This window comes from Prunus avium, chromosome 4 (genome assembly GCF_965620075.1).
Source record: "Prunus avium chromosome 4, drPruAviu1.hap1.1, whole genome shotgun sequence".
In the NCBI taxonomy this organism is placed as follows: Eukaryota; Viridiplantae; Streptophyta; class Magnoliopsida; order Rosales; family Rosaceae; genus Prunus; species Prunus avium.
In genome coordinates, this window is record NC_142287.1 from 34,102,466 (window position 1) to 34,126,046 (window position 23,581).

At 36.4% G+C, this 23,581-nt stretch overlaps 3 protein-coding genes and 1 non-coding gene across 6 annotated transcripts; 2 read left to right on the forward strand and 2 right to left on the reverse strand.

The window, feature by feature from the left end:
* Nucleotides 1-49: 49 nt before the first annotated feature.
* On the forward strand, nucleotides 50-7,552 carry LOC110756102 (acetolactate synthase small subunit 2, chloroplastic). Its single transcript, XM_021957489.2, has 12 exons — nucleotides 50-467; nucleotides 1,358-1,571; nucleotides 2,281-2,364; nucleotides 2,932-3,000; nucleotides 3,838-3,921; nucleotides 4,377-4,529; nucleotides 4,916-5,002; nucleotides 5,200-5,304; nucleotides 5,397-5,519; nucleotides 5,976-6,128; nucleotides 6,620-6,685; nucleotides 7,069-7,552. Exons 1-12 carry the CDS (start codon nucleotides 250-252, stop codon nucleotides 7,150-7,152), a joined length of 1,440 nt encoding a protein of 479 aa, XP_021813181.1. The 5' UTR covers nucleotides 50-249; the 3' UTR covers nucleotides 7,153-7,552.
* A 289-nt stretch (nucleotides 7,553-7,841) lies between these two features.
* On the reverse strand, nucleotides 7,842-7,915 carry TRNAI-AAU (transfer RNA isoleucine (anticodon AAU)). The gene has a single exon. It is a non-coding gene; the product is annotated as a tRNA-Ile (tRNA).
* A 4,711-nt stretch (nucleotides 7,916-12,626) lies between these two features.
* On the reverse strand, nucleotides 12,627-13,536 carry LOC110756122 (B-cell lymphoma 6 protein). The gene has a single exon (XM_021957514.2). The coding sequence runs from the start codon at nucleotides 13,332-13,334 to the stop codon at nucleotides 13,041-13,043; it is 294 nt and encodes a 97-aa protein (XP_021813206.2). The 5' UTR covers nucleotides 13,335-13,536; the 3' UTR covers nucleotides 12,627-13,040.
* A 4,541-nt stretch (nucleotides 13,537-18,077) lies between these two features.
* On the forward strand, nucleotides 18,078-23,235 carry LOC110756119 (NAD(P)-binding Rossmann-fold superfamily protein). 3 transcript variants are annotated; one of them, XR_002526618.2, is made up of 18 exons: nucleotides 18,078-18,226; nucleotides 18,686-18,940; nucleotides 19,025-19,186; nucleotides 19,268-19,318; nucleotides 19,537-19,671; nucleotides 19,829-19,852; nucleotides 20,008-20,119; nucleotides 20,466-20,591; nucleotides 20,721-20,770; nucleotides 20,883-21,041; nucleotides 21,130-21,225; nucleotides 21,312-21,427; nucleotides 21,544-21,667; nucleotides 21,868-21,981; nucleotides 22,113-22,193; nucleotides 22,330-22,516; nucleotides 22,636-22,829; nucleotides 23,011-23,235. XR_002526618.2 is itself a non-coding variant. In XM_021957509.2 (17 exons), the coding sequence occupies exons 1-16, from the start codon at nucleotides 18,167-18,169 to the stop codon at nucleotides 22,474-22,476; spliced, it is 1,812 nt and encodes a 603-aa protein (XP_021813201.2). In that variant the 5' UTR covers nucleotides 18,078-18,166; the 3' UTR covers nucleotides 22,477-22,516; nucleotides 22,636-22,880. The 3 variants fall into 3 exon arrangements, 2 of the variants coding, with proteins under 2 accessions (XP_021813201.2, XP_021813203.2); XM_021957509.2 differs by lacking the exon at nucleotides 23,011-23,235 and having other exon boundaries at nucleotides 22,636-22,880; XM_021957511.2 differs by lacking the exon at nucleotides 23,011-23,235 and having other exon boundaries at nucleotides 22,641-22,880.
* The last annotated feature ends 346 nt before the right edge of the window (nucleotides 23,236-23,581 follow it).

The window sequence follows — 23,581 nt, forward strand, 5'->3', positions numbered from 1 at the left end:
ATTTTCACAAATTAGGTTTTTTCTTTTTGGGTTCAATAGGAAGTGTAAAGAGAGGCGGTGAACAAGTCGTTTTGGGGTTGGGTCCCAGGTGAGCTTTGTGTGGCGAAAAGCCATCGTATCACTATCACCGTTCATCAAGACTCAAAACACCACGTGCTACAAGTGACAAATGGCTATGCATGAATGTGAATTTTAAGGTCTTTCTCTCAATATAAAACAGTGTCGGCTGCTTTCTCTCTAAATCCAACAATGGCGGCCGCCGTGTCATCACCATGCTCAACTTCACTGATGACCCAGAAACCAAGTCTCAGAGTGGATTTCAGACATGGGTTTTTGAAAAGCTTTGATTTTGGCCACCAGAAACCACTCAAATGGAAGACTTTCCACCTCAAGGAGCTGGTGGTCTCTGCTAGCACTGACAATGCAGTTTCTGTCACTGATCCTGTGCCTTCATTGACTCGCTCTAAGTAAGTACCGTTCGTGAGTTTGTTTTCTCTCTGTTTTACTTTTCCATTTCTTTTTGTGCTTGCTTTGTATGTAATGAAGCATTTCTTTTGGTACATTTGATGCAATTTTTGGTTGAAATTAGTTTGTTTTTGGTCTTGAAGTTGAGGGGTGTTGAGCTCAATATTGTGGGTTTTGAAATTTCAGTTGTTTGATCAAGTGGTTTTGCATGGAACTTTTAACACTGTTACTTTTGTCTTTGTTTTTATTAATATCTAATTTTTCCAGTTGGTAATTGGCTATAATTTAATTGTTCCAAGCTGATTTTTTAAGCTGTGGTGAGTCGACTTTGATGGAGACCAGAACCAATTTTATGCGTACTGTTCAATTTTGAACTTTAGTTAAGAGAATGCACCAATGGAGTGAATAACTGATTTGGGAGTTCTACTGTTATGACGAGGTTAGAAAAAGTAAGTACAGGAATGGTTGTGTCATGAGAAATGAGAATGACAGAAATGATTATTTTCTTTCTGTTTCTTTTTCCTTTCTAAGCTTCGGTAATGCGTAGAGATGGAAATAAGGCTATGCTTATAAACATGAAGTAGTCCGTCCAAGCTTTGGCTATATGCCAAATTGCATTAAACAGCCTGAAGAAGGGGTTGGGGAGGGGATTAATTCTGTTGGCCTGATCTTGCCTTTTACCCTTGGTATTTTAATCTGTCCATTGGGCAGGGAACCAGCTTCCCCTCTTGCTGATTCTGCATGCCAGGTCGTGCCTGTATCTGGAAGTCTATTGCCTTTTTGTCATAAATGAGCCAGAAATTTTAATTCTCAAAAGGCTACTGAGAAAACCTTATTTCACTTTCCAATGTGCAATTTCAAGTTATCAATTTTGATTCTATAATCATTTCAGGGTGAAACGCCATACAATTTCAGTGTTTGTTGGGGATGAGAGTGGAATAATAAACCGAATAGCAGGGGTTTTCGCCAGGAGGGGTTACAATATTGAGTCCCTCGCCGTTGGTTTGAACAAGGACAAGGCTCTCTTTACCATAGTTGTGTCTGGAACTGAAAAGGTTTTGCGGCAGGTTGTTGAACAGCTCAACAAGTTGGTGAATGTGATAAAGGTTATGGTTCAAACTTATTTATTTCTAAAAATATTCCTTACAGAACGGCATTACTTTAGTATTCTGTACAAAACCTTCTGGCTGTTGGGTGTTGTTCCAAAATGATATTTGGTAACATATGTAAATTTCATGCTGATGTTTGGAATAAATTGAAAGAGATTCAACATTTAATTTTTGTGTGCTTGTATTATAGATAACATAACTATTCATTTTTATTTCTTTTCCTGTGTACCATGAAAGATGTACTGGATGTTTTGACATGATAAATCTAATTCAGAAAGATCCCAAGGAATTGATTCTACTCGTCAATTATCCTTCCAGTAAGAGTTAGTTCAGTACATATTTGCATCCAAGTGCTGTAGGGTATCATCATATGGTTATGTTCTTCGACATACTACTAGAGTCCATCAGACGAGGGCGAGCTGCCTCTGCTGACCGACCATGAAAGAGAAAGATTTTACACGAGGGCGAATAGAATTTTGTTTACAGTTTATCTGGGTTCTTTATTAACTCTAATAAGTCCCCTTTTTCAAGAGGACGAATAGAATGATGATTTACAAACTTCCTATAAGATTATCTTCATATAATTGATTCCAGGAATTGTGATCCCTCACATCTGCTCCCTATTCCTTGTCCCCAATGTAAACTTTAAAAAAACAGGTGCATGATTGCTTGTGCATTATCTTCGCTTATAGTTCTACTCTATCAGGTTGAAGACTTATCAAAGGAGGAACACGTAGAACGTGAATTGATGCTTATCAAACTGAATGCAGATCCAAGTACCCTCGCGGAGGTAAACATTTAAATCCAACCAATGCTTGAATAAACTGTTTCCTTTTGATACGTTCATGCATCAGCCTATGGATAATTAAGCACAATTTCTTCCAAGAAACTTTGCCTCACTACTTCATTCTCCAATATAAATTTTCTTCACATTTGATTTTTGTTTTAGTTTATCTACAAGATTTCTATTTTTCAGGCGTGTACGAGTAAATGATCCACCCCCAAGATTAATTGTCAGTGATATGTGTTTTCCAAATGATTGTGCACTCTATCTATATGAAATGCCAAAATGCGTTTGTTTTCCCACAGAACATGATGATATGTTAACAACCTGGCTTGATTTCGATTTTGTGTGTATATCAATTGCATTTATACTAGGCTGTCATTGTGCTACGTATTGGTGGTGTATTGCAGGCATTCACCAGTGAGGTTACCTTGTATTTGTTGTAGGTGATAATTCTGGGGATAAAACAGAGTTATTTTCTAGTTTGACAGTTATGAGCACTGCTTAAGATGCTCTTTTATTGTTTTAGTACATCCTTTTACTTGATCTTGTTTGTCTGCTCTAATTTTTCAGATCATGTGGTTAGTGGACATCTTCAGAGCAAAAATTGTCGATATCTCTGAACATTCACTGACAATTGAGGTGAATTTTGTCAGATTTTTTTTTACTCTTATAGTTGTGTGTTGCAGTTTCATTTCCTATTGCTATGACTCTCAGCTTTAATGTGATCATTTTAGGACATATAGGCTCCAACACCTACCTGTCCCAGTATATATCTTAGGTGCCTAGGCACACAAAAACTTACAGCTCTGATTTATGTGGCAAAAAGATCATTGCAGTATGTGATATTACCAGAAAATTACCAGTTCTTGTCGGTGGTTGTATAATGAAATTATTATTTTTATCTGTTTTCTTATTTTCTCTCAAAAAAGCAAGATACAACTGTTTCAATCCCGATGGAAGTATAAAGCCCACATCATTCAGCATTATATACAGTTTTTTTTTCTTTTTCTTTTTTGAACTTTCAACATGTTTGTCCACTTCCTCCCCTACCAGCTGAGTGGACATGAGAATATTAGAATCCTTTTACAATTAAAAAGAGACAAGAAAAAACTTGTTCCATTACATGCAGCAGTGCCAAGTCTTTTGTTTATGTTATGATGCAGTTACATGACAACACATACTAGATTGGTTATTTTACGCATTTTATCAGCACATTTTAGATTAGTTAAATTGGTGAAACCATGAATTTTATTTTTGGTGTGAGTTAACCCTACTTCATGAGCATTTGGTATCTTTTAGTAGTTTAGTTCACTCAGCCTACATTTGCAGGTCTTGGAAATTTTAAAAATTGTTCTAGCTAATATACTCTGTTTAGTGTATGCAATCTTTCATTTGCCTCTGTGCCCTCTTATAGTCTTACTGGTTCCAATTCCATCTACGCTTATAAACTTAGTTCACTCCATGTGGATGTCTCAGGTTACTGGAGACCCTGGGAAGGTGGTTGCTTTTCAAAGAAACTTAAGCAAGTTTGGTATCAAAGAACTTGCAAGAACTGGAAAGGCAAGTTGTATATTTGCATTCTAATGTTTATGCATATACAAAGATGTACATTTATGCATGTGTTAATGGGTGCACCCTCTAAAACAACGCATGCAAAAGGCTGCATAATTTGGTAGGTTGAAACTAGATATATTAGACCATAGAACTACAAAAAGTGATAATGCCCGTAGGATCCCAATATGAAATGAAATCATATTTAAATTTGTCAATTCATATGTGTATGATATGCAGTAAGTAAATGGTTTATGAATGGCCAAATAACTTGAACTGCCAGGATGCTCACTATCAATAAAATGAAATAGTATTCTCAATCAGGAAGCTACGTACATGCAAGACAGAGAGCATTTTTATTCTTCTCTTTTCACACATGTGCTTCTTTTCAATTTTCAATGATGCAATCAACTTAGGGTGGTAAGTGTCATCTAATTGAGGTTTCAATTTGACTTTACCAACAGATTGCTTTGAGACGAGAAAAGATGGGTGAGACAGCTCCTTTTTGGAGATTCTCTGCAGCTTCTTATCCAGATCTTGAAAAGTCAATGGCTATTGATGATCTTGCGGTGAAAGCAAACCGTTCACTCAATGGTGATGCCAGTACTGCCTCAAGGGTATGTATGTTTGTTCTATTGAGGAGATTTTATATGCTGTTAATTTCTCTCCCTGCATGGATAATTATCTTTTTGTTATTTAGATGGAAACATTTTATAGGGCCAAAAGGGATTCTCCTATAGTGTGTGCCTCATTCACATGTAAATAAATCAAATAATGATATGACTTATACATCCAGATAACATTTAGTTCTTTATTTGTTGCACAAGAAGGTATGCTGTTCTCTGATAACTGTTGTCATTTATGATGATAACATGTATGTGCTGATCTAAAGAAAATTGACTTGAGCAATCTCCCTTTTCAGTTTTATGTACATTGCACAACTTTTACTATTGTCTTGGTCATTTCGGACTGAACATAAGTGAATGTCATTTTATTATTGAAGGGTGATGTTTATCCTGTGGAGCCCTATGATGACTTTCGTTTGAATAAAGTTCTTGATGCTCATTGGGGTGTTCTCTATGATGAAGATGTAAGTTTACAATCCTAAAATGCTTCAAGTTGTATTTTACTTTTAGTCCAAAAATTGCCTTGTACGCGGTGTACACGGTGCACAGATTGATGTATCCACCTAGGAAGTAGATTTTTAATTTTTAATTCATGTTTGTTGTCTCTACAAATCAGCGCCATTTTGACTTAACCTTTGTGCCATGCAATTTAATATTTCAGCCAAGTGGGGTTCAATCACACACTTTGTCTATGATTGTGAATGACTGCCCTGGAGTTCTAAACATAGTTACAGGAGTCATATCTCGAAGAGGTTATAACATTCAGGTTTGTTGCTGGTGATTTGCGTTCATCTTTTTATATTTGGCTTTCCTTGGCCTTTGCTCATGTGATTATTGGCTTTCACTTCGTACTCCTAGAGCCTAGCTGTGGGGCCTGCTGAAAAGGAAGGGATTTCTCGCATTACAACTGTCGTTCCCGGTACTCACGATTCAATTACCAAGTTGGTCCAGCAACTTCACAAGTTAATAGATCTTCACGAGGTGAGGGTTGCACATTGACAGGTTTTTTGAGAATCTGCAATATCTGTTTTGGGTGATGATCGACTAATCTCTGAAAGAAAAAAGAAAAAGGAAAATTGTTACAAGGTGGCTATATAGATTTGCAAAGTTTGTTTGTAGTTATGGAGTTGACAATCTTCAAACATGCAAATTAAAAGCCATTGTTTTGGTGGCCATCAGGTCAATGTGGTTGGTTGGGGTTGATGACGAAATATATAGTAGGTCTATAACCCAGGATATTTTTTATTTCCCTCTCCCTATTTCAACTAATCAAAATCTGCTCCTCTGTTATCTGCCAATAATAATATGATCCTTCCCCAATTCAATATTTATTTGTAATGAGTTCAATTTAGAGATGATGAATTTTTTCCAAGGTTATTCACAAAATAAGATTTGTTCATGCCTTGATGGATCATATGAAGCTGGTTGTTTCTGCAGGTTCGGGATATTACACACTTACCATTTGCAGAGCGAGAGTTGATGTTGATAAAGATTGCTGTGAACACTACTGCTAGGAGGGATGTTCTTGATATTGCCAGCATTTTCCGTGCTAAAGCCGTTGATGTATCTGATCATACAATTACCCTTGAGGTTGAAACCTTTTCCTGCATTCCTGTCAACTATATTTGTGATTGTGTCTTATACTTGAAAATTCTACAAGTAGGATAGAAAGTTCTTGCCCTCTGTTGGTCATTGGAATTTGGACCATAACTCATCTACCCGAGTAAGACTAGTAACAATAGTGGTGACAATAGATGAGTTATGAACTTTAAAATAAATCTTGGCTTACTGAACTGTTTCATTACACCACATTCGGGATTGCATCTTTGACATAGATAATATTTTGAATTTACCTGGTTTTCGGTTAGTGTAATGGAATCTGTTGAGAAGTGCCACCTTCAAACGGGATCAATTGGAGCATGATTTTGTATTTAGTTGTACTAATCAGTCCACTGAAGTCAAACTATACCTGAGCTTTATCTTTAATCTTACCCAACTACCCAATACTAGGGATTGGGCTTCTGTTATTGCTTTTGTTTCATAATGTCTTGCTAATACTCTCTACTCAATTTGTTTTTCAGCTTACTGGTGATTTAAATAAGATGGTTGCACTGCAGAAGTTACTTGAGCCCTATGGGATTTGTGAGGTCCGTCTTCTCATTCTTTGATCTTATTCCCAACAATTGATTTGCCTATGAATTTCCTTTTTTAGTTTTTTGAAAAGAGGTGTTTGAGCTAGTTCAATATTAGTTTAAACTAAATTCTCAATAATTGGACGAAATGCTGTCCTTTCTTACCTCCTTAATCAGACTGTCAGTTGATTGCATTGCATAAAGTTATCGATAAGCAGGGTAGCCGAATGTCGGATGGTGAAATTTGCAATTATAGATACCGTTAAGTTTCAATTCAAATGGGCATTCATATTTTATTGTTCAGCACAATTATGTATACTAGTCTAAAAAGTTAGGTCGCAATTTTTCTTGGCTGATTCTTACTTCTCATATCTTAATATCTTTCTTCCTCCTTGAAGGTTGCACGAACTGGGAGGGTGGCTTTGGAGCGGGAGTCTGGTGTGGATTCCACTTATCTTCGTGGATACCCCCTTCCAGTATAATTCCTCACTTTTTGCCCGTTGACTTGTCCATCTAGAAAAAGGAACAAAAATCAAGTTTGGCTTCCCATCGTTTGTGTTAGGTCTCATGGAAGTTCAAATCTCTGTATTTTTCTTTTCCTTTTCCTTTTTATGTGATGAGGGGGAAGCCACCGTTTTCTTTCGGAGGTCGTCGATAAACCTTTGATAGATGAATTTTGTTGTACTCCGGGAGGGATGTAGGAGTCTGGTGATCATGCAACCATGCAGGTTAAAATTAAGAAATGAGTGTATTCGTGTTTAAAGACTTTAGGTTATCAGCTTCATGTTGTTTCAGTGTTTAAGACTTGGGTAATCTCAGCTTTATGTTCTATCAGTGTAACAAGTAGATATGTCAAATGAAAGATCGACACGTTGTTATCTAGCCAAAGCTAACATGGATTTAATCATTCTTCTCAACTATCCCCTGAAGCTGTCAGAAGGAGAATTAGGACTTGGCATGTTATTAATCACAAGATAAGCACTGATGCACAGAAAATAGGACAAACCAACAAAATAACTCAACTTTGAATCACAAACCAAAGTGCATGTTAATCACGAAATCTTGAAGTACCCAAGAAAAAGGAAAACCAAGTTCGCTAAGGTGTTTGATTTGAGACTGCCAGAGGATGAGCAAAACAGAACCAACTTTCTTGGAAATTGAGGAAAAAAAATGGCCCATGCAGGTCTCGAACCTGCGACCTTCGCGTTATTAGCACGACGCTCTAACCAGCTGAGCTAATAGGCCTGTTGGTATTTTCCCTGTTGTTTTACTATTTATACGCTCCAGATTACGAGAGTAGAAGGCCATTGATATATGAAATATAATTAGGAACAATAAAAAAATTTGTCACATAATAAAATCATACCATTAAAGCCCTTTTTACTAGAAATTCTCCTGAAGCTGGCCCACTGGATAAGATGCTCTTGCTAGGTAGGGTTTATTGCTGCTAGTGCTTCGGTTGCATACTCCCCAAAAGCATGTGATATCATCAACTCATCCCAAAAAAACATTTGAATTAGCCCTCGTTCTTGAATTTGGTTTCATCAACTCATCCCCAAACCAAAAGTGCAAGTTCAATTAATGTATATGAACCAAATCACTTTGGCAATCTGTCCCTACCTTGAATAAAAGAAGTTGGTAGCCAAAAAGCATGTAATTAGAAGGATAGCCGCACTTTATAACTTTTCCCAAAAGCTGATCTTCTAGGACTTGGCTTTTACCAAAAGTTGAGGCTTTATATATATATATATCAAGAAATCCCTTTTCATGTTCACCATTTTTTTGTGAAAATAGTGGGAGCTTAATTTCAAAGTCGAAAATGATGGTTAGTAGGATTTTTTGAGTAGGCAAAGTGCTATGAAATCTTATGATGGGTTAGATTCTTGTGATTGTGAGAGATGAGCTATAATACCGGCTAAATTCAATGCCTATTGCTAGGATTGCAACAAGAACATCAAATTCATGGAGGAAAAACAAAAAAAATAAGCTCGCCGACGAAATTAGATATCTTATAACTCAAATTTTTTTCAAAAGTGTGATCATTTATATTCCATGTTAACATATATCCAAAAAGTCTTAGGTCAAGTCACGTAAAGTTTTCTATTTGGCTGGCTCCCCATGCATATAAAAGCCACCAAACCATGCCCTCATGTCCTCACTACCCAAAGCCCTTCAAATCTTAATTAATGCCTGCTAGCTATCATGTTCTCCTTAAGTCAGAAACCATCTTTCTTGTTCATCACCATCACAATATCTCTCACAATTTTGGCAGGTATAGCATCTGCATCTCGAACCTACCCGGGGCCAAATATACCGGATTCTAAAGGCGAAGGCGCTTCTGAGATGCCTGAAGCTGTGCATAGGGTGGTTCTGTTAGATTTGCATCAGGTGACAGTGGCTAATTCTCATCTTGTAGTTCTTAATAAGGGTCCTATCCCACCTTCTGGTCCAAGCCATAAGAGCAACAAGGCACCGAATTCCTTAAGGCATTTGTTAGGCCATGAATGATTGTAATTAGTTACAGTTTTGTTTTGGGCCTGTGGCCCCATTTACCAAAGGCAGAACATACCCATGTTCCCGAGGCCCAACATAGTGTCTAAGAAAGGCCCATTTTGTTCAATCCTTCTATAATTTTTTTTATTTATAATCTAGATTTTGAACAATTTGAGAGTTTAATTAGGAACTTATATCTAGATTTTGTTCAATTTTTCGCCTCCTTCATTTTTACTTTAACAAAAAGAAATTTCATGTGAAAAAATAAATTCAATTGAAGTCACCACGTGACAAAGAAATTTTTTTTTAGTACGAGGGATAGTCTAAATTAAAGGGTGTTAAATTTCAGAGAGACGGGGCAGCGGCCTACTACTAATAACACATATATTGTCCCTAACTTAACCACCTATAAAGCCCAGTATGTGTGGGGTTTCCTCATGTGGGATCATCACATAGTGGGTCACACGTTGAGTCAAGTCCACATCGGAGTCAATCATTTAAGCCCAACACGTGAACACCATGTATTGGGTAGCCCAACATGTGAACACCACATATTGGGTAAAGGTAAAGGCCCAATTCAGGCCTAGTCGACCAACTACTAACAACACCGATATTGTTTCCAACTTAACCACCTACAAAGCCCAATAAATGTGGAGTTTTATTACAAAAGACCTCGGTGATTTATTAGTGGAGCCATTCATTATATATTGTATTTTATTTAGTCAAATTTTCAATGTGGGACTTATATTCTTCAACAAAGGGAATGGAGATTTCTCACATACACACAACTTAATAAGATGCAATGGGGATTCGAACCTACGATCTCTTGTCTGCAAGTTTTAGATTAAAATTCTTGCACAATTTGACATTATACAGTCACGTGGTATAGTTTATACATATGTTATAATATGGATGGGCGACATGATTGATATTTCCCCATTTTAGAAAATAATTTCAATAAAGATGAACTTATATTATAATTACGACCACACCGACACGTGTGGTCTAACTCCTGATTTAAAAGTCAAACCGTCAAAATATCTTGAGGTGGCGCCGTAGCTACTGAAGGCAGAAACCAGTCAATAGGCATATGCAGCGGGTGAGTTTGACAAATATTTGGAACCATATTCCATGCACCCACATTTTTCTTTTGGTTTTTTTCTCTTCTTATATTATATATTTTGGAAACATAATTAATCTGTAAGCCCAAAACCACAAACAGAGTCCTGTGAGTTTCTAAATAAACGACTGCGCGGTTTGTGGAGCCCTTGAGAGTTGGGTTGGTTTGGAAGAGCCAAAGTTGGTTTCCAGGTTCGATGTTCTTGTGCATTTGATTAGTGATCACAATTATGAGCCTGACTTTGACAACAACACAAGATTTGGTCGGCATTTTCACATAGAGGGCTAAGAGGACGGTCCAAATGCACTACTTGGCCTGGCCAATCAAGTAATTTGGTGCCGGTGTCCCAAGTATATATATATGGGCTAACATCAAAAGACCCTCTAAAAATTTGAGGTGATTCTGAATATGAATCTCCGAGTTTCAATTTCATCAATTTACTCCCCGATTATATATGTATGTATGACTGAGATCTTAGTGCCTTAGTCTATTCAAACTGAAATTGAAAGTTAACAGATTTTTCTTTTTTTCCCCTTTACAAGTGAAATAGACTTCACACAACGTGACCAGAATGAGTCTGCTAAAGTTGGATTTTGACTTGTCAATATTCCTTTTCTTTTTTGGTCATTTTCCAAGAAAGGCCGAAAGGACTTAAGAAGCGACCTACCTTTGATCTTAGAATTTATGATGCCACGAGTTTGAAAGTTAGTACGGGAGAAAATAAGAAAGAGGTGGACTCTGATATCATGCTTATCTGATCGTAGCTAGCTTAGTCAATCTTGATGGTTAGAATATATATCTACATACTTATTTCTCATTCAACGGATGATTTTGTCTTTACAAGTTGGCAACTCTAAAACCTAAATTATATAACTTCCTTCAATTACGGACCTGACTGATATCTTAAGTTACAAGGACATATATGTTTGGTAATCGATCACGTCCTTGAGTTACAAGGACATATAACGTACCCGCAAGTTTTGAGGTCATGCATAGATACAACATAAACCCCCTTCAATTCCGACAATAATTTGTGTAATAACCTAGCATATACAAATTAAGTTTCAGCAAGAGATAATGATGTTCAGTTTAAATTGTTCTAGATAAAGTGAGAACCAGTGGCTAAGTCCGGAATTTTTCAAATGAGCGGCAAAAGGCTAAGAGCTCCAAAATAAAATTTAGAAAACCAAATACCCTTAGAATTTAAACAATGCTAATGTCATTCATAATAATAATAGCCACTTAAGGTTAGTAACATACTACTAATCATCCTTGCTTATTGTTAGTGTCACTTGTAAAGGAGATGTGATAGCTAGGAAAGGTTAGGAAAATGGAGAATTTGAGGAATACGTCTAGGAAGAGGAGACGTACGCCTAGAAAAAGATATTTGCTCAACATATAATCTATTAAGATAGGTCGCGAATTGAGTTCTTTAAAAGATGTATGTAATCAATTATAATATACGCCTTAAAATATTCAAATGATATGAAGCATTTAAAAAACGGGTGAAATTATAATTAAGGGGGAGTATGATATTATATTACTTTAAAATTGTCTCATACGTGAATCAAATCCGAGTGTACTTTAAGCGAAGAAAAAGAGAAGTATTATAAAAGGTTAATGTCACGTGTAAATTGAATTAAAGCACATAAAAAGGTTTTGATCAATACCACATTGACGTCACTCCAATTAATATACTTTTGATGTAAAGTGATAATAATTTGTTCTACCAATCAGGTGACGAGGTAATTCGACAAAGTTAACCAACTTCATCCTGTCATCAAATCCAAGTACAAAACCCATAAATTTGTGGTCTTAAATAAACTAGGTAGCTAGCTAGGCACATTTTTCTTTTCTACAAAAATGCTATTTCTGAATTTTCTACTTGCTCATCTCATGAATGTGAACCATATGGATCTCATCTTCCTGGCAAATGCCATTTTTATAATCAGGAGGAGGAGCAACCAACAACTAGTCGGCTTGTGACGCTCCCTAAAACGCGCTTTTGCCTTTCCGGCACTTTTTTCTTTCACCACCTTGAGCCAAATGGCATGCCATTTCTACATATCCTACATTCCTTCCGTCATTCTTTTATTTATTTAGAACAATATCTAAGAATAAATTTTATTTTAATTCCAACATTCAACGAAAGCTTCATTGTCTTGTGTACCCACCTAATTTTTTCTTTTTTTTTTTTATTTAAAAAAAAAAACTCTATTTTTGGACGGTTTTTTTTGGATGAACATGCTTAATTTTTTTGCTTTTTAAAGACTCGAGAGTTAAAGATCCCTAACTCCACCACCAACTTCTCAAGAAAAACAGATACAGCTAGAAAGTTGAAAATTCATCAACAAATCTGGAGAGCGCTTAATTAGATGCCAGGTCAACCAGAGCATACAGGGAAATGTTGTTTAAGACTGTAGAGAGAGAGAGAGAGAGAGAGAGAGAGAGTATAGACCTTTCTTTTTGAAAATTCTTAGAACTATTTTCCTTAAACAAATAGATGAACAAATGTTACCAAAACAAAAAAAAATACAATCTAATATCTAGCTCTGAGAATTCTTGCATCTATATATCTAAAGGGATTGTGCAGATTGCAAAATGAATCCCAACCAAAACTGTCTATACATTTCAAGTTCTGTTCTAAATTCTACATCTAACCCAAGAAGAACTCAAAATTGTAGAGGGATTATAAAATTATTGAAACTAATGAAAAAATATAAGAATAATATTTCTGGTATATTTGCTAGCAATTAATCAATGGCCAACACCGGGGCTGGGAACAGCCTGCGCCAGAATCCGATCGTTGCTACTGAGATGGCGAGCAACGAGCTTCTCATTGATGACGACGGCGTGGCCCTTCTTGCTGGGTGTAGAAGCGGGCACTGTGCCCTTCGGAAGGGCACCTAGAAACAGAGAAGCCACTCTCTTCCTGTACTGGCCATCACCATCCTGCTTCTTCGTGTCCAAAAGCTTTCTGCTTTCTGAAGCTGCAGCAAATGAGGCCAAGACCACTAAGAAAATGAGTGCCAAAGCGCTTAGACGAGGCATTCTGATTGATTCTCACAGATTAACAATGCAAAACAGAGAGAGAGAGAGAGAGAGAGATTTTGTGTTTCTCTTTTGGTAAATGAGAGATTTGGGTTTTTGGGTTTTGTGTGGGAAAGCAAATTATAATGGAAGAGGAAGGTTTTCACCAGAGAAAAAGGAAGGGGAAGGTTGGAGAATGCTATGGGGGAGTGGGCTCATTGGGTTAGGCCTGTTTTATAGAGAGGGGGAGAGAGAGAGGTACCGCGTGGCGGCTAGAGAGAGAGAGAGAGAGAGAGAGGTGCTTGGGGCTCAAGTTAGAAATAGAGGTGGCCAAGTCAAGATCAAGTTGGAAAACAGAGAGGTGATGGGGGGATGGAGGGTCAGATTAGTCAGAGCAATATGTGACATTAATTTCAGGACTAAAAAAGAGTGTTGAGAGAAGGCCGCGTGGAGGAATTGGAGGCTGGGTTTGGTTTGGTGAGGGTGAGTGTGAGCTAAGCCGCCGGCCACTGCTTCCCCCCGTTTTCTTGGCAAGTTTCACCTCATAAAACATATGCACCGTCAAAATGTTCTTTCCTTCCCATTTAATGCGCTTCGGCTTGGCTTGTGATTGGCTCATACTTGCGGCTCGCCAATTTTATTTCTTTGAAATTGAATGAAAAGAGGAGGAATCAAAGTTGAAATCTTTATATGTTATATGATGTTGATGAGTTCAATTCAATTGTTTATTTATCTAGGATGAATATTGAAATTATTTATATTGTTGACTTCCTTTATATTTATTAACACATAAAGAATTAAAAATTCAGTGAGTTCCACTCAAGTTCGAATCACCTTTTCTTAAATTACTTTAGAGTAATCGTAATTGAATACATGAAAAATCATAATTTAGATTGACTGATGTAAATAGTTAATTCTATATCCATTCATTCTATTTCATATTCCTAACTTTCTCAGTTTTCTCCGATATTCCTAACTCCCTCATTTTTCTCCAGTATTCTTAACTTCCTATTTAATAGGAGCGATAATGAAGGAATGGGGAATCAAACGCATGACATCGAATGCAAGATAACTGCTCTACTTGCTACGAGCCCCTTGCCTAACTTCCCCATTTTGAGTAAGTAAATAAGTCAAACTAGTCTTGCTATCTCATTCTTTTGAGTTGTTGTGCGTGTAAATAAATAGCCAAGACAGGTTGGCATATTATATTCATAACTCATCCTAAGTTGAAATCTTAATTAAACTAGTACGATCTTATCTCAAGCTACATGAAGAAATGCAAACCTTCATTACCACATATTCACACCAAACCTGATTTTAAAGAATAAAAAAAAAAAAACTATATATTCAGCATTTCCCCGCGGCTTGAATTGCGAAGCGCAGACAAGCCATTTTGTTTTGGAAGATGAAGCTGGAGCTGGGACGGTGGGAGGTCGTGGATAGGTGGACAAAGTCAAAGGCGTGAAGTAGAAGAGTAAGATACAATACAAGTGAGTGGTCCCTCAACAACGCAAGAAAACTATAACAGTGATAAGGTTTTTACGTGGAAAATGGGAACAACCTTTTCAATGGTCTCTCACTCACAAGTCACGACTCACATTGCAATGGTAAAGGGTTTGGTCTAATTTGATTGCTGAAAATCAAACTTCTTTCTCTGTTTCTTTCCAACTAAACCCACGAATCAGAAAACGATTTAGAATTTTACAAATTAATGCATTTTTCTTTTTAAAATTGTTTCCACACAACATGAAATTTTGATCATTAAAAGCCATTCTGATGTGGATGTCTCTTATTTAATATGTGTGACACTGCAGTGGGATTTGTTTTTGTTTTTTTTTTTTTACACTCACCCTTGTACAAGAAACTTGTTTAACATATTTAAGTTGGCAAGATTCGACCAAATTTGGCTCAATCGCAGCAATCTCCCGTGTACATATAGTTGATTAAGACGATAAGATTTAATTAAATATTTTTGATTTAGTTAATTAGCTCTGATACGAGCTATCATGTAAGATGCAGAGGCCATGGAATATAATATGCTTTGGGTAGCTATCATCATGTTATTATGCAAACCATATATAACAAGATTATTTATTTTATACTAAAATTGGCGAATAATAATTGAAAGAAAGAATCTAATTCCGTCACTCTTTCTGACTTAGCTTTTGTTAGCAGCCTAAGGTCAATGAAATATGCGAGACGTAGACTACAGTCTCTTCAAATTTAGACTCACAAAAGCTAGCTACTTATTATTATAATTTATATTAACATTGTTAAGAAAACTCGACTTAATTAATTATTAATTAAGAGAATCGTGAGATTTGGATGCATGTAATCTAACGATTAAGTCTTAATTCATTTTTATTAAACTTCACTAACAAATAGGGTATTGAGCAAGAGAGTTGACCTTTCTGTCTAATATTATAATTTAGGGATGATCAACAAAGGATGGTCACGTATTGCATTTGTAATTGGCCCCCACTTTATTTGAGCGTCGACAAAGTCAGCAACTACTCTCAAATGAGACACCATTGTTGAAGAATATAAGTCCCACATCTGAAATTTAACTAAATAAAATATAAGATATAATGAATGATTCAACTACTAATATCACCGAGGCCTTTTGTGATAAAATCACACACCTATTGGGCTTGGTAGGTGGTTAAGTTGATGACAATATCAGTGTTGCTAGTGGTGAGCCACATGGTCGTCTCTCTAAATTTAACAACCATTAGATTAGATGGATCATCAAATTAATTAATAATATTACTTTTTTCTTCTTTTCTAACAACCCCTTATGGGTCTAATTACTATATCATATCACATGAACCGTTTCTTTGGTTTTTGTAGGACCATTTTTCCTTTGTTAAGTTTCATATATTTCTATACATTAACTTGTCGTGGTACCACATCAGTCCATTGGATATAAAATGTTAATCAAAAGTCTTTCGTATTTTTTTTATATACACAATCGATTAGTCTAAACTTCTATGACCGACTCACCTAACTCGTATTTGCGTCTTTCAATCTTATATATGATTCTTCATGCATGCATAATTCACAATAAGAATTAAATAAGAAATTAAAATCAGAACCACGGGGGGCTCCCATGGCCAGTTTTGATTGTGCCCATTACAGACAAAACCATGTAAATATTGTTGACTTAAATTCTAGCTACCGTGCATATATAAACACAAATATATTATATATGCATGATTTGCCTACATTATGCAGAAACATAAAGCTAAAATGCAAAGAGAAAGTCACAGTTTGTGCTGAATTTCCTGCATTGTCGGCATAGATAGAATGGCCCAACAAAAGAAGTTGTTGTAGGGCAGAAGGTCAACAAAATGCCCTAAAATCATTCACCCATGTCAGCTGCTCAGGTGTCTTCCATAGACAAGATTTATCTGCCGCCATGGCCAAAAACGCTTATCTTGTCTGAGACCATCCATCATAAAGTTTCAATCCACACGAATATAAAATTAATGGAGCCATTTATTTTAAAATTTTTATAGTCAAAAGATATGAATGCCATTAATTAATATTCCATTTTTCATTTGCAAAAAATTCTAAGTAGACTTTCTGCTGGCAAACTACTTGTGGGTGGCAGAAATATTGTACCATTTTGACTCATAATATGACAATATGCGGAAATAGAAGCCAAAATTTGTACAATTGTTGCAATAAAAACGTGCCACATTGAGCCATATGTGAAACGTATTGCTGTTAAAAAGGCCTGTGTGAGAATTATACAACAAAAAAAAGAAAAAAGAAAAAAGAAAAAGAAAGAGAAGTTGATGTTTGAGCTGCATTTTCGAGGAAGGTAGGTGCTTGCTGGCATTTGAAAATTGAAGAAGATGACATACGGGTACGGCCATGAACGCTATGTTGTTTCTTGCTAAGCAAAATGCAACCCTTTAAACGTGCATTATTTTCAATTCTATGGTCATTTTTTTCTTCTTTGTTTTCTTTAAAGTGCACACACGTTACGTTTGTTCTCTCTTTTCGGAACATTGAAAACTCTCGGTCAATAAAAAAATAATAATCTATATATATATATATTATTTACTGCATCTTGAAGTCTAAATCTGTATGAATGGGGAAGGGGGCAATTACTAGCCAGACATCACGTGAAATGGAGTGGTCTCATGCGCATTCAACTCAAGTGTCATGCTCATGCACTTCGAATTTGTATCAAGGGAATTGGAAGCCCCTTCGTAGCTAAACTATGCTCTATGGGCTTTGGCCACTGGGTCACCTGGGCCTTGTTTTATTTTCATGCAGCTGTGGATCACTTGGGCCGTTCCATTTAGTGTTGGTGGCTCATTGTACCTTGGTTTACAGGTATGCTATAACGAGGGGCTCCTTAATATCCGTTCGATGAAGTGCAAAGTTATTATTAGACTGCTGGATTAAACCCTTATTTTAGTCCTCAATATAGCCCCTCATTTTATCTCACCCAGGAGAAAATCTCTTCATTATAAGGTTACTGTGATTAGAGTAATTAAATAATGTCTCTTAGTTGAATGGTTAAAAACTAATATTAGTATTTCACACTAACCCGTTACTCATTAGCATTTTGTATGTGACCGTTAAAACTTAAAATTACCAGCATCACCGCAGAGTATAGCAAGCAACGACCCAATAAAAGTGTGCATAGAATAGGAGGCCACGTCCAAGTTCGGGGACTGTTAGTAGTAGTATTGTGCTGTTTACTATTGATCCATGTGTTGTGTATGTGTGGTCAGTATTTACTCTTACTCAAATATCAGACATCACTTTATTAAGCAAACAGTTAGATAAATACCCAGAGAAGAGCCTGGAACTCTGTTTCCAAACTCTTTTTGGCAATGGAATTTGGTGTCATTAAGCTATCTTCGCCTCTGTCTTCTTCAGCTCTCAATCTCCAGGTAACCCCCATGATTTTTCACATTTGTGCTTCTTTTCTATCTGCTAATGTTCCATGAATTGTTGTTTGAGATTATGTTCATAGCCAGTCAGACTACCTAATTTGGGAAGGGGGTTTTAAAGTTGCAATGGTTTTGTTGTTTGATTTTCTTGCTAAGCTTTTCCCCAAATGAATTTCAATTTGTGGTTGGTAAATGAGTAAGTGGAAAATAATTAATTTGTTTTGTCTTGATTCTTGAACACTTTGGTTCAAGTGTTCAACTAATTCCAATGAGCAATCAGAACCAAATTACACTGTTTCTGTCATAAGTGGGAGTTTCTTTTGTTCAATTGGATATTTAACTCAGCCAAGCCTTGAATTATGCCTATAATCCTTTGTGATAAACGATATTTACTGCAGGAGAATAGCTAGTGAATTTTGAATTGTTATGACTCAATTACTTGATGGCTTGACATTGCAGGATTTTTCATCACCTGTTGGTAGGAATCATTTTAAAAAATCATTACATCCTCAGTTGCTATCCTCTCCACTTCCTAAACCGTTTCTTCAACTTAATGACAGACCACACAGCTTTCCCTACCAACAAAACTCTGATCATCTCTCTCCAAGAACCTATCGAAGATCCATATCAGCAGAAGCTGGAAAGCAGAGTTGGGACTTGGGTAGATTTTTGAAAACACTATTTTTCTTCAACGAACCTCCCTCTCCTGCTAAGGTTGGAAAGTACTAAATTTTTCCACATTATCTGAAAGTGAAAAGTGATCATGTCTCAACTAACAACAATTTGTTATTTGTGAAGTTCTTTGAGTTTGTAAGTGAGAAACTATCCAGCCCATCACCTAGTAAACCAGAAAAGAAAATGGAAACTTCTGGCATTGTCCTAGTGGCTGGAGCAACTGGTGGTGTAGGTCGAAGGGTGGTCGACGTCTTAAGGAAGAAAGGGCTTCCGGTCCGAGTATTGGTATTCTACTCTTACCATTTCCCTTTACTGCTTACTTGTTCCTTTCTCGAATTTGTTTGTTTTCATATAAACTTCTCTCAGGTTAGAAATGAAGAGAAAGCAAGGAAAATGCTAGGCCCGGATGTTGACTTGGTGAGCTAGCAACCCATGTATCTTCAATTTCCTTGATGAAAACTAGTTATGTAATTCCTACTTGGTTATGCTTCTGTCCATGCCCAAATTATTTGTTTATTAACTGTCACATTTAGATTCCATTTGTTTGTCATAATTGTAAAAGAATTTATGGTGGTTTCATTTCTTATTTTTACGTCGTCAATGGTGACCCTGGTTTCTTCCCGGAAAAATTTCAGATTGTTGGAGACATTACTAAGGAGAGTACTCTGGTTCCCGAGTACTTCAAAGGAGTGAGGAGAATCATTAATGCTGTTTCTGTTATTGTTGGTCCAAAGGAAGGTGACACTCCTGACAGGCAAAAATACAGCCAGGTATGTTCAAAACATTTTTAAGTCGAAAAAACTTCATTTTTTAACTTCTATGTTTTGCAAACTTGGACTGCCATGGACTTCCCACGCCTGCAATATATTCCACAATTATTTTTTTTCTGTCTTAAGCAGCTTTGACATTCTATTATGTTTTGTACAGGGAATCAAGTTCTTTGAACCAGAGGTGACGAACTGATTGCTTACATTCTGTATCTGGAGTCAGCATTTTCTCGAAAGTTTAACTTGGAACTTGAATTATTTTCTTATTTGTTTTGTGTGTGTGTAATAAAACATGTTCTTCTTTGTAATTATGAATCATTGGTTGATTGATGGAAGCAGATCAAGGGGGATTCGCCTGAAAAGGTGGAGTACATTGGAATAAGAAATTTGATCAATGCTGTAAAGGGAAGCATTGGACTTCAAAATGGAAAAGTACTATTTGGATTCGAAGGTACACTCTTCTGTATGCTGAAACCACTGATTTCCAACCTTTCTGCTGTGTTATACTTGGTCCAGTTGTTCTTGTACAAATAATTGGGAAATAAATAAAAAACTCTTTTGGAAAAGGTAAAAAACGGTGGAGAATTTAGGTTAATATGAAATATAATATGGAAAGCAAATGTGAAGCACCTTCATAAAAAAACATGTTATTCTGCAGTCCATTATACTTAACATGCTAGGGAAGACGCTCGAACTTTTCATACATGGAAACCTAACTGAAATCATCAATTCTCATTTTCTATTAGGTGAACATATATATACCATTTGAGATTCTTTTCTTTGTTTGTAATTTGCAGATAATAATTATAGGGAATTGGCTTGGGGTGCTTTAGATGATGTTGTGATGGGTGGAGTGAGTGAAAGTACATTTCAGATTGATCCAAATGGTGGTGAAAATGGTGGACCAACTGGAATTTTTAAAGGTATGATCTTTTCAAACTTTAGAACTGGTGTCTTTGTATTGCGTTCTCACTGGTGATTCTATCAGAACTATTCATATTTGGATGGGTTTAGTTGAAATTTATTTATTTGGTATGTCTCTTCTCCTTCAGGGGTTGTTTCCACTGCAAACAACGGTGGTTTTACCAGTATCAGAACAAAGGTAAAGAGCAAGGTTTTCTTGTGACTTGTAAATATCTTGTGCATAGAATTTTTACTGTTCCCTGAAGTTGGTAAGTTGCTTATCATCTAGTGATGAATGTGCTTGTATCTAGAATCTATCAACAGCTGAGGATCTCTCTGCATATGATGGTTTGGAGCTGCACCTTAAAGGTGATGGTCGTCGCTATAAACTAATTGTTCGCACAAGTCGTGATTGGGATACTGTTGGTTACACAACAGGCTTTGACACTGTTGGAGACCAGTGGCAGACAGTAAGTAACACACTAGCCCCTTGATCGACATTAAAATTGTAGTTACATATCTCAAACTCCATTAGTAATCTGTCACATTTTTTTCCAGGTACGTGTGCCATTTTCTTCTTTGAAGCCGATATTTCGAGCAAGAACTGTATCAGATGCACCACCTTTTGACCCCAGCAATATTGTGTCATTGCAGGCACATTTCTGCAGCCACTTTCTTTTAGTCTATTCTTTCACTTCATTTTCTTCTATGTTTATTGATTGGATTCAAAATTATGGCAGCTCATGTTTAGCAAGTTTGAATATGATGGGAAACTGAATCCTACATTTGTGGAAGGTCCATTTAAGCTCCCATTATCAAGCATAAGAGCATATCTAAAAGAGCCTATTACTCCCAGGTTTCACATTTTTTTCATTTTGTTGGATTATCTTCTTATGACTAAACATAATTGATCTGCTAGGTGCACTTTCTGCTTTAGTCTTTAAAGAGTCTCTTTGTTTGTGTTCCATGTAGGTTTGTACATGTTGGTTCTGCAGGAGTTACCCGACCTAACAGGCCTGGACTTGATCTAAGTAAACAACCTCCTGCTGTTCGCTTAAACAAGGAATTGGATTTTATCTTGACATTCAAGTTGAAGGTTTCATCCTAATTCAGTGCAAGCTGTTTGATACTTTTATATATATATTTTGTTGGTTAGCTTAGATTTCCCCTCCTCTGACCTCATTTTCGCACAATCAGTGTATCAAAATACCACTTCTTAGCTCTTTTCTGTTCTTTTTCTTTTTCTGGGTCAGATTTAGCTCTTTCGATTTTGTACATTGATAAGTTTTGGAGCAGGGGGAGGATTTAATACGGGAAAGTGGAATACCATATACAATTGTGAGGCCTTGTGCATTAACTGAGGAGCCTGCTGGAGCAGATCTCATTTTTGACCAAGGAGACAATATAACGGTATAAAATCAAATAGAAGATCACTATTCTCTCTTTGTTGTATGCCTGTGATGACATGTATTGCTCTTTCTTTCCCTTATAATAGTAATAATATCTGAATGTTATGATTTATAGTATTTATATATATGCAGGGTAAGATATCAAGAGAGGAGGTTGCTCAGATTTGTGTTGCTGCGTTGGAAAGCCCCTATGCATCTGGCAAGACATTTGAGGTCACAGCCCGACTTATGTCCCTTAATTGTGTGCTGTGTGCTGTGTGCTGTGTGCTGTGTGCTGTGGCTGTAATTTGCTATTTTTGGAAGTTAAAAGCTTTTGCAGATTCTGAGATGCTTATAAACTCATTTGCAGGTTAAAAGTGTTGTGCCATTTAGTGAGCCATTTACAGTGGACCCTCAAAATCCACCCCCCGAGAAGGACTACAATGTTTACTTTAAAACTTTGAAAGATGGAATTACAGGAAAGGAAATCCTCGAACAAGATCCTGTACCAGTGTAATGTTTTGCATACATAGAGCTCTAATTTCAACCTTAACTCTGTAAGTATAATGGAGCTTAATATACTTCCATTTTCATCTGAGATAATTCTCTCAGCAATGAGTCAATGACTCATGAGAAGATAATCTGTCAACATATATTAATTCTCTCTCTCCCTCAGTGCAGGTGTGTATACTCGTAGCAGATGAAAAGCAGAGGCTTCTACAGGAACATACATAAGCGACCAAGATTATAAAGTTCTGTAGGACAAATCTACATGACTAAAAATGTTTCACCTGAGATGATAGGTTCTCACTTTCAAAAGGCTATAGCCTTGATCACGATGAAGTCCAAACCTCCTGATTATGTACAGAGGTTTGAAAATTTTTTTCAATTCAGCTGTATAATATTATTTTCTTTTCTACATATGAGTAGCTTATATAATGTTTTCCAATGATTTTAAAAATATACATACATAAATTATTGCACATGTGTTAGGCCTTGAATGTTAAGTTAAAGACATTGGCAAAATCATGGCTTTTAACCATTTCTATAGTAGCGCAGCGCACACAATTTGCAGCCTCAGCATAAAAGTGAAGATGGAGATCAATGTCACAGTTTTATATCAAATCAAGAAGGAAATTCCAATGCTGCGGCTTATGAAACTAAGAAGGGTTCATAGAGCAAGCACTTTCTGTACACTACAGGCAGATTGTAGAAGCTTACAGGAAATTGGACTGTGACTGGCTATGAGGGTTATTGTAGGTCAGTTTTTCATTAAGACATTAAGGCTCACGACCAGTAGAGCAAGTATTCCGGCATTAAGTATACAAGTTCAATGTAAACCAAGAGTATTTGACCCAATTAGTGCGCGAGATTCATTTTGGAATGAAAAGTGGCAAATCAAAGTGGCTGACAATAAAGAAACAGTTAAAAGTAGTGTTCTTAAAGTAAATTATTAATCAAAGTTAAAAAAAATAGAAAAACTGAGGTTTAAACATATAAAACCACAACCGATCACTACCCTCAACACTATGCTTGGCCTTGTTGTGTGACTCAAGTTCAGACCTGGAAACATCAACATAACACAAACATTAAAAAAAAAAATAGAAAAAATAGAAAAAATA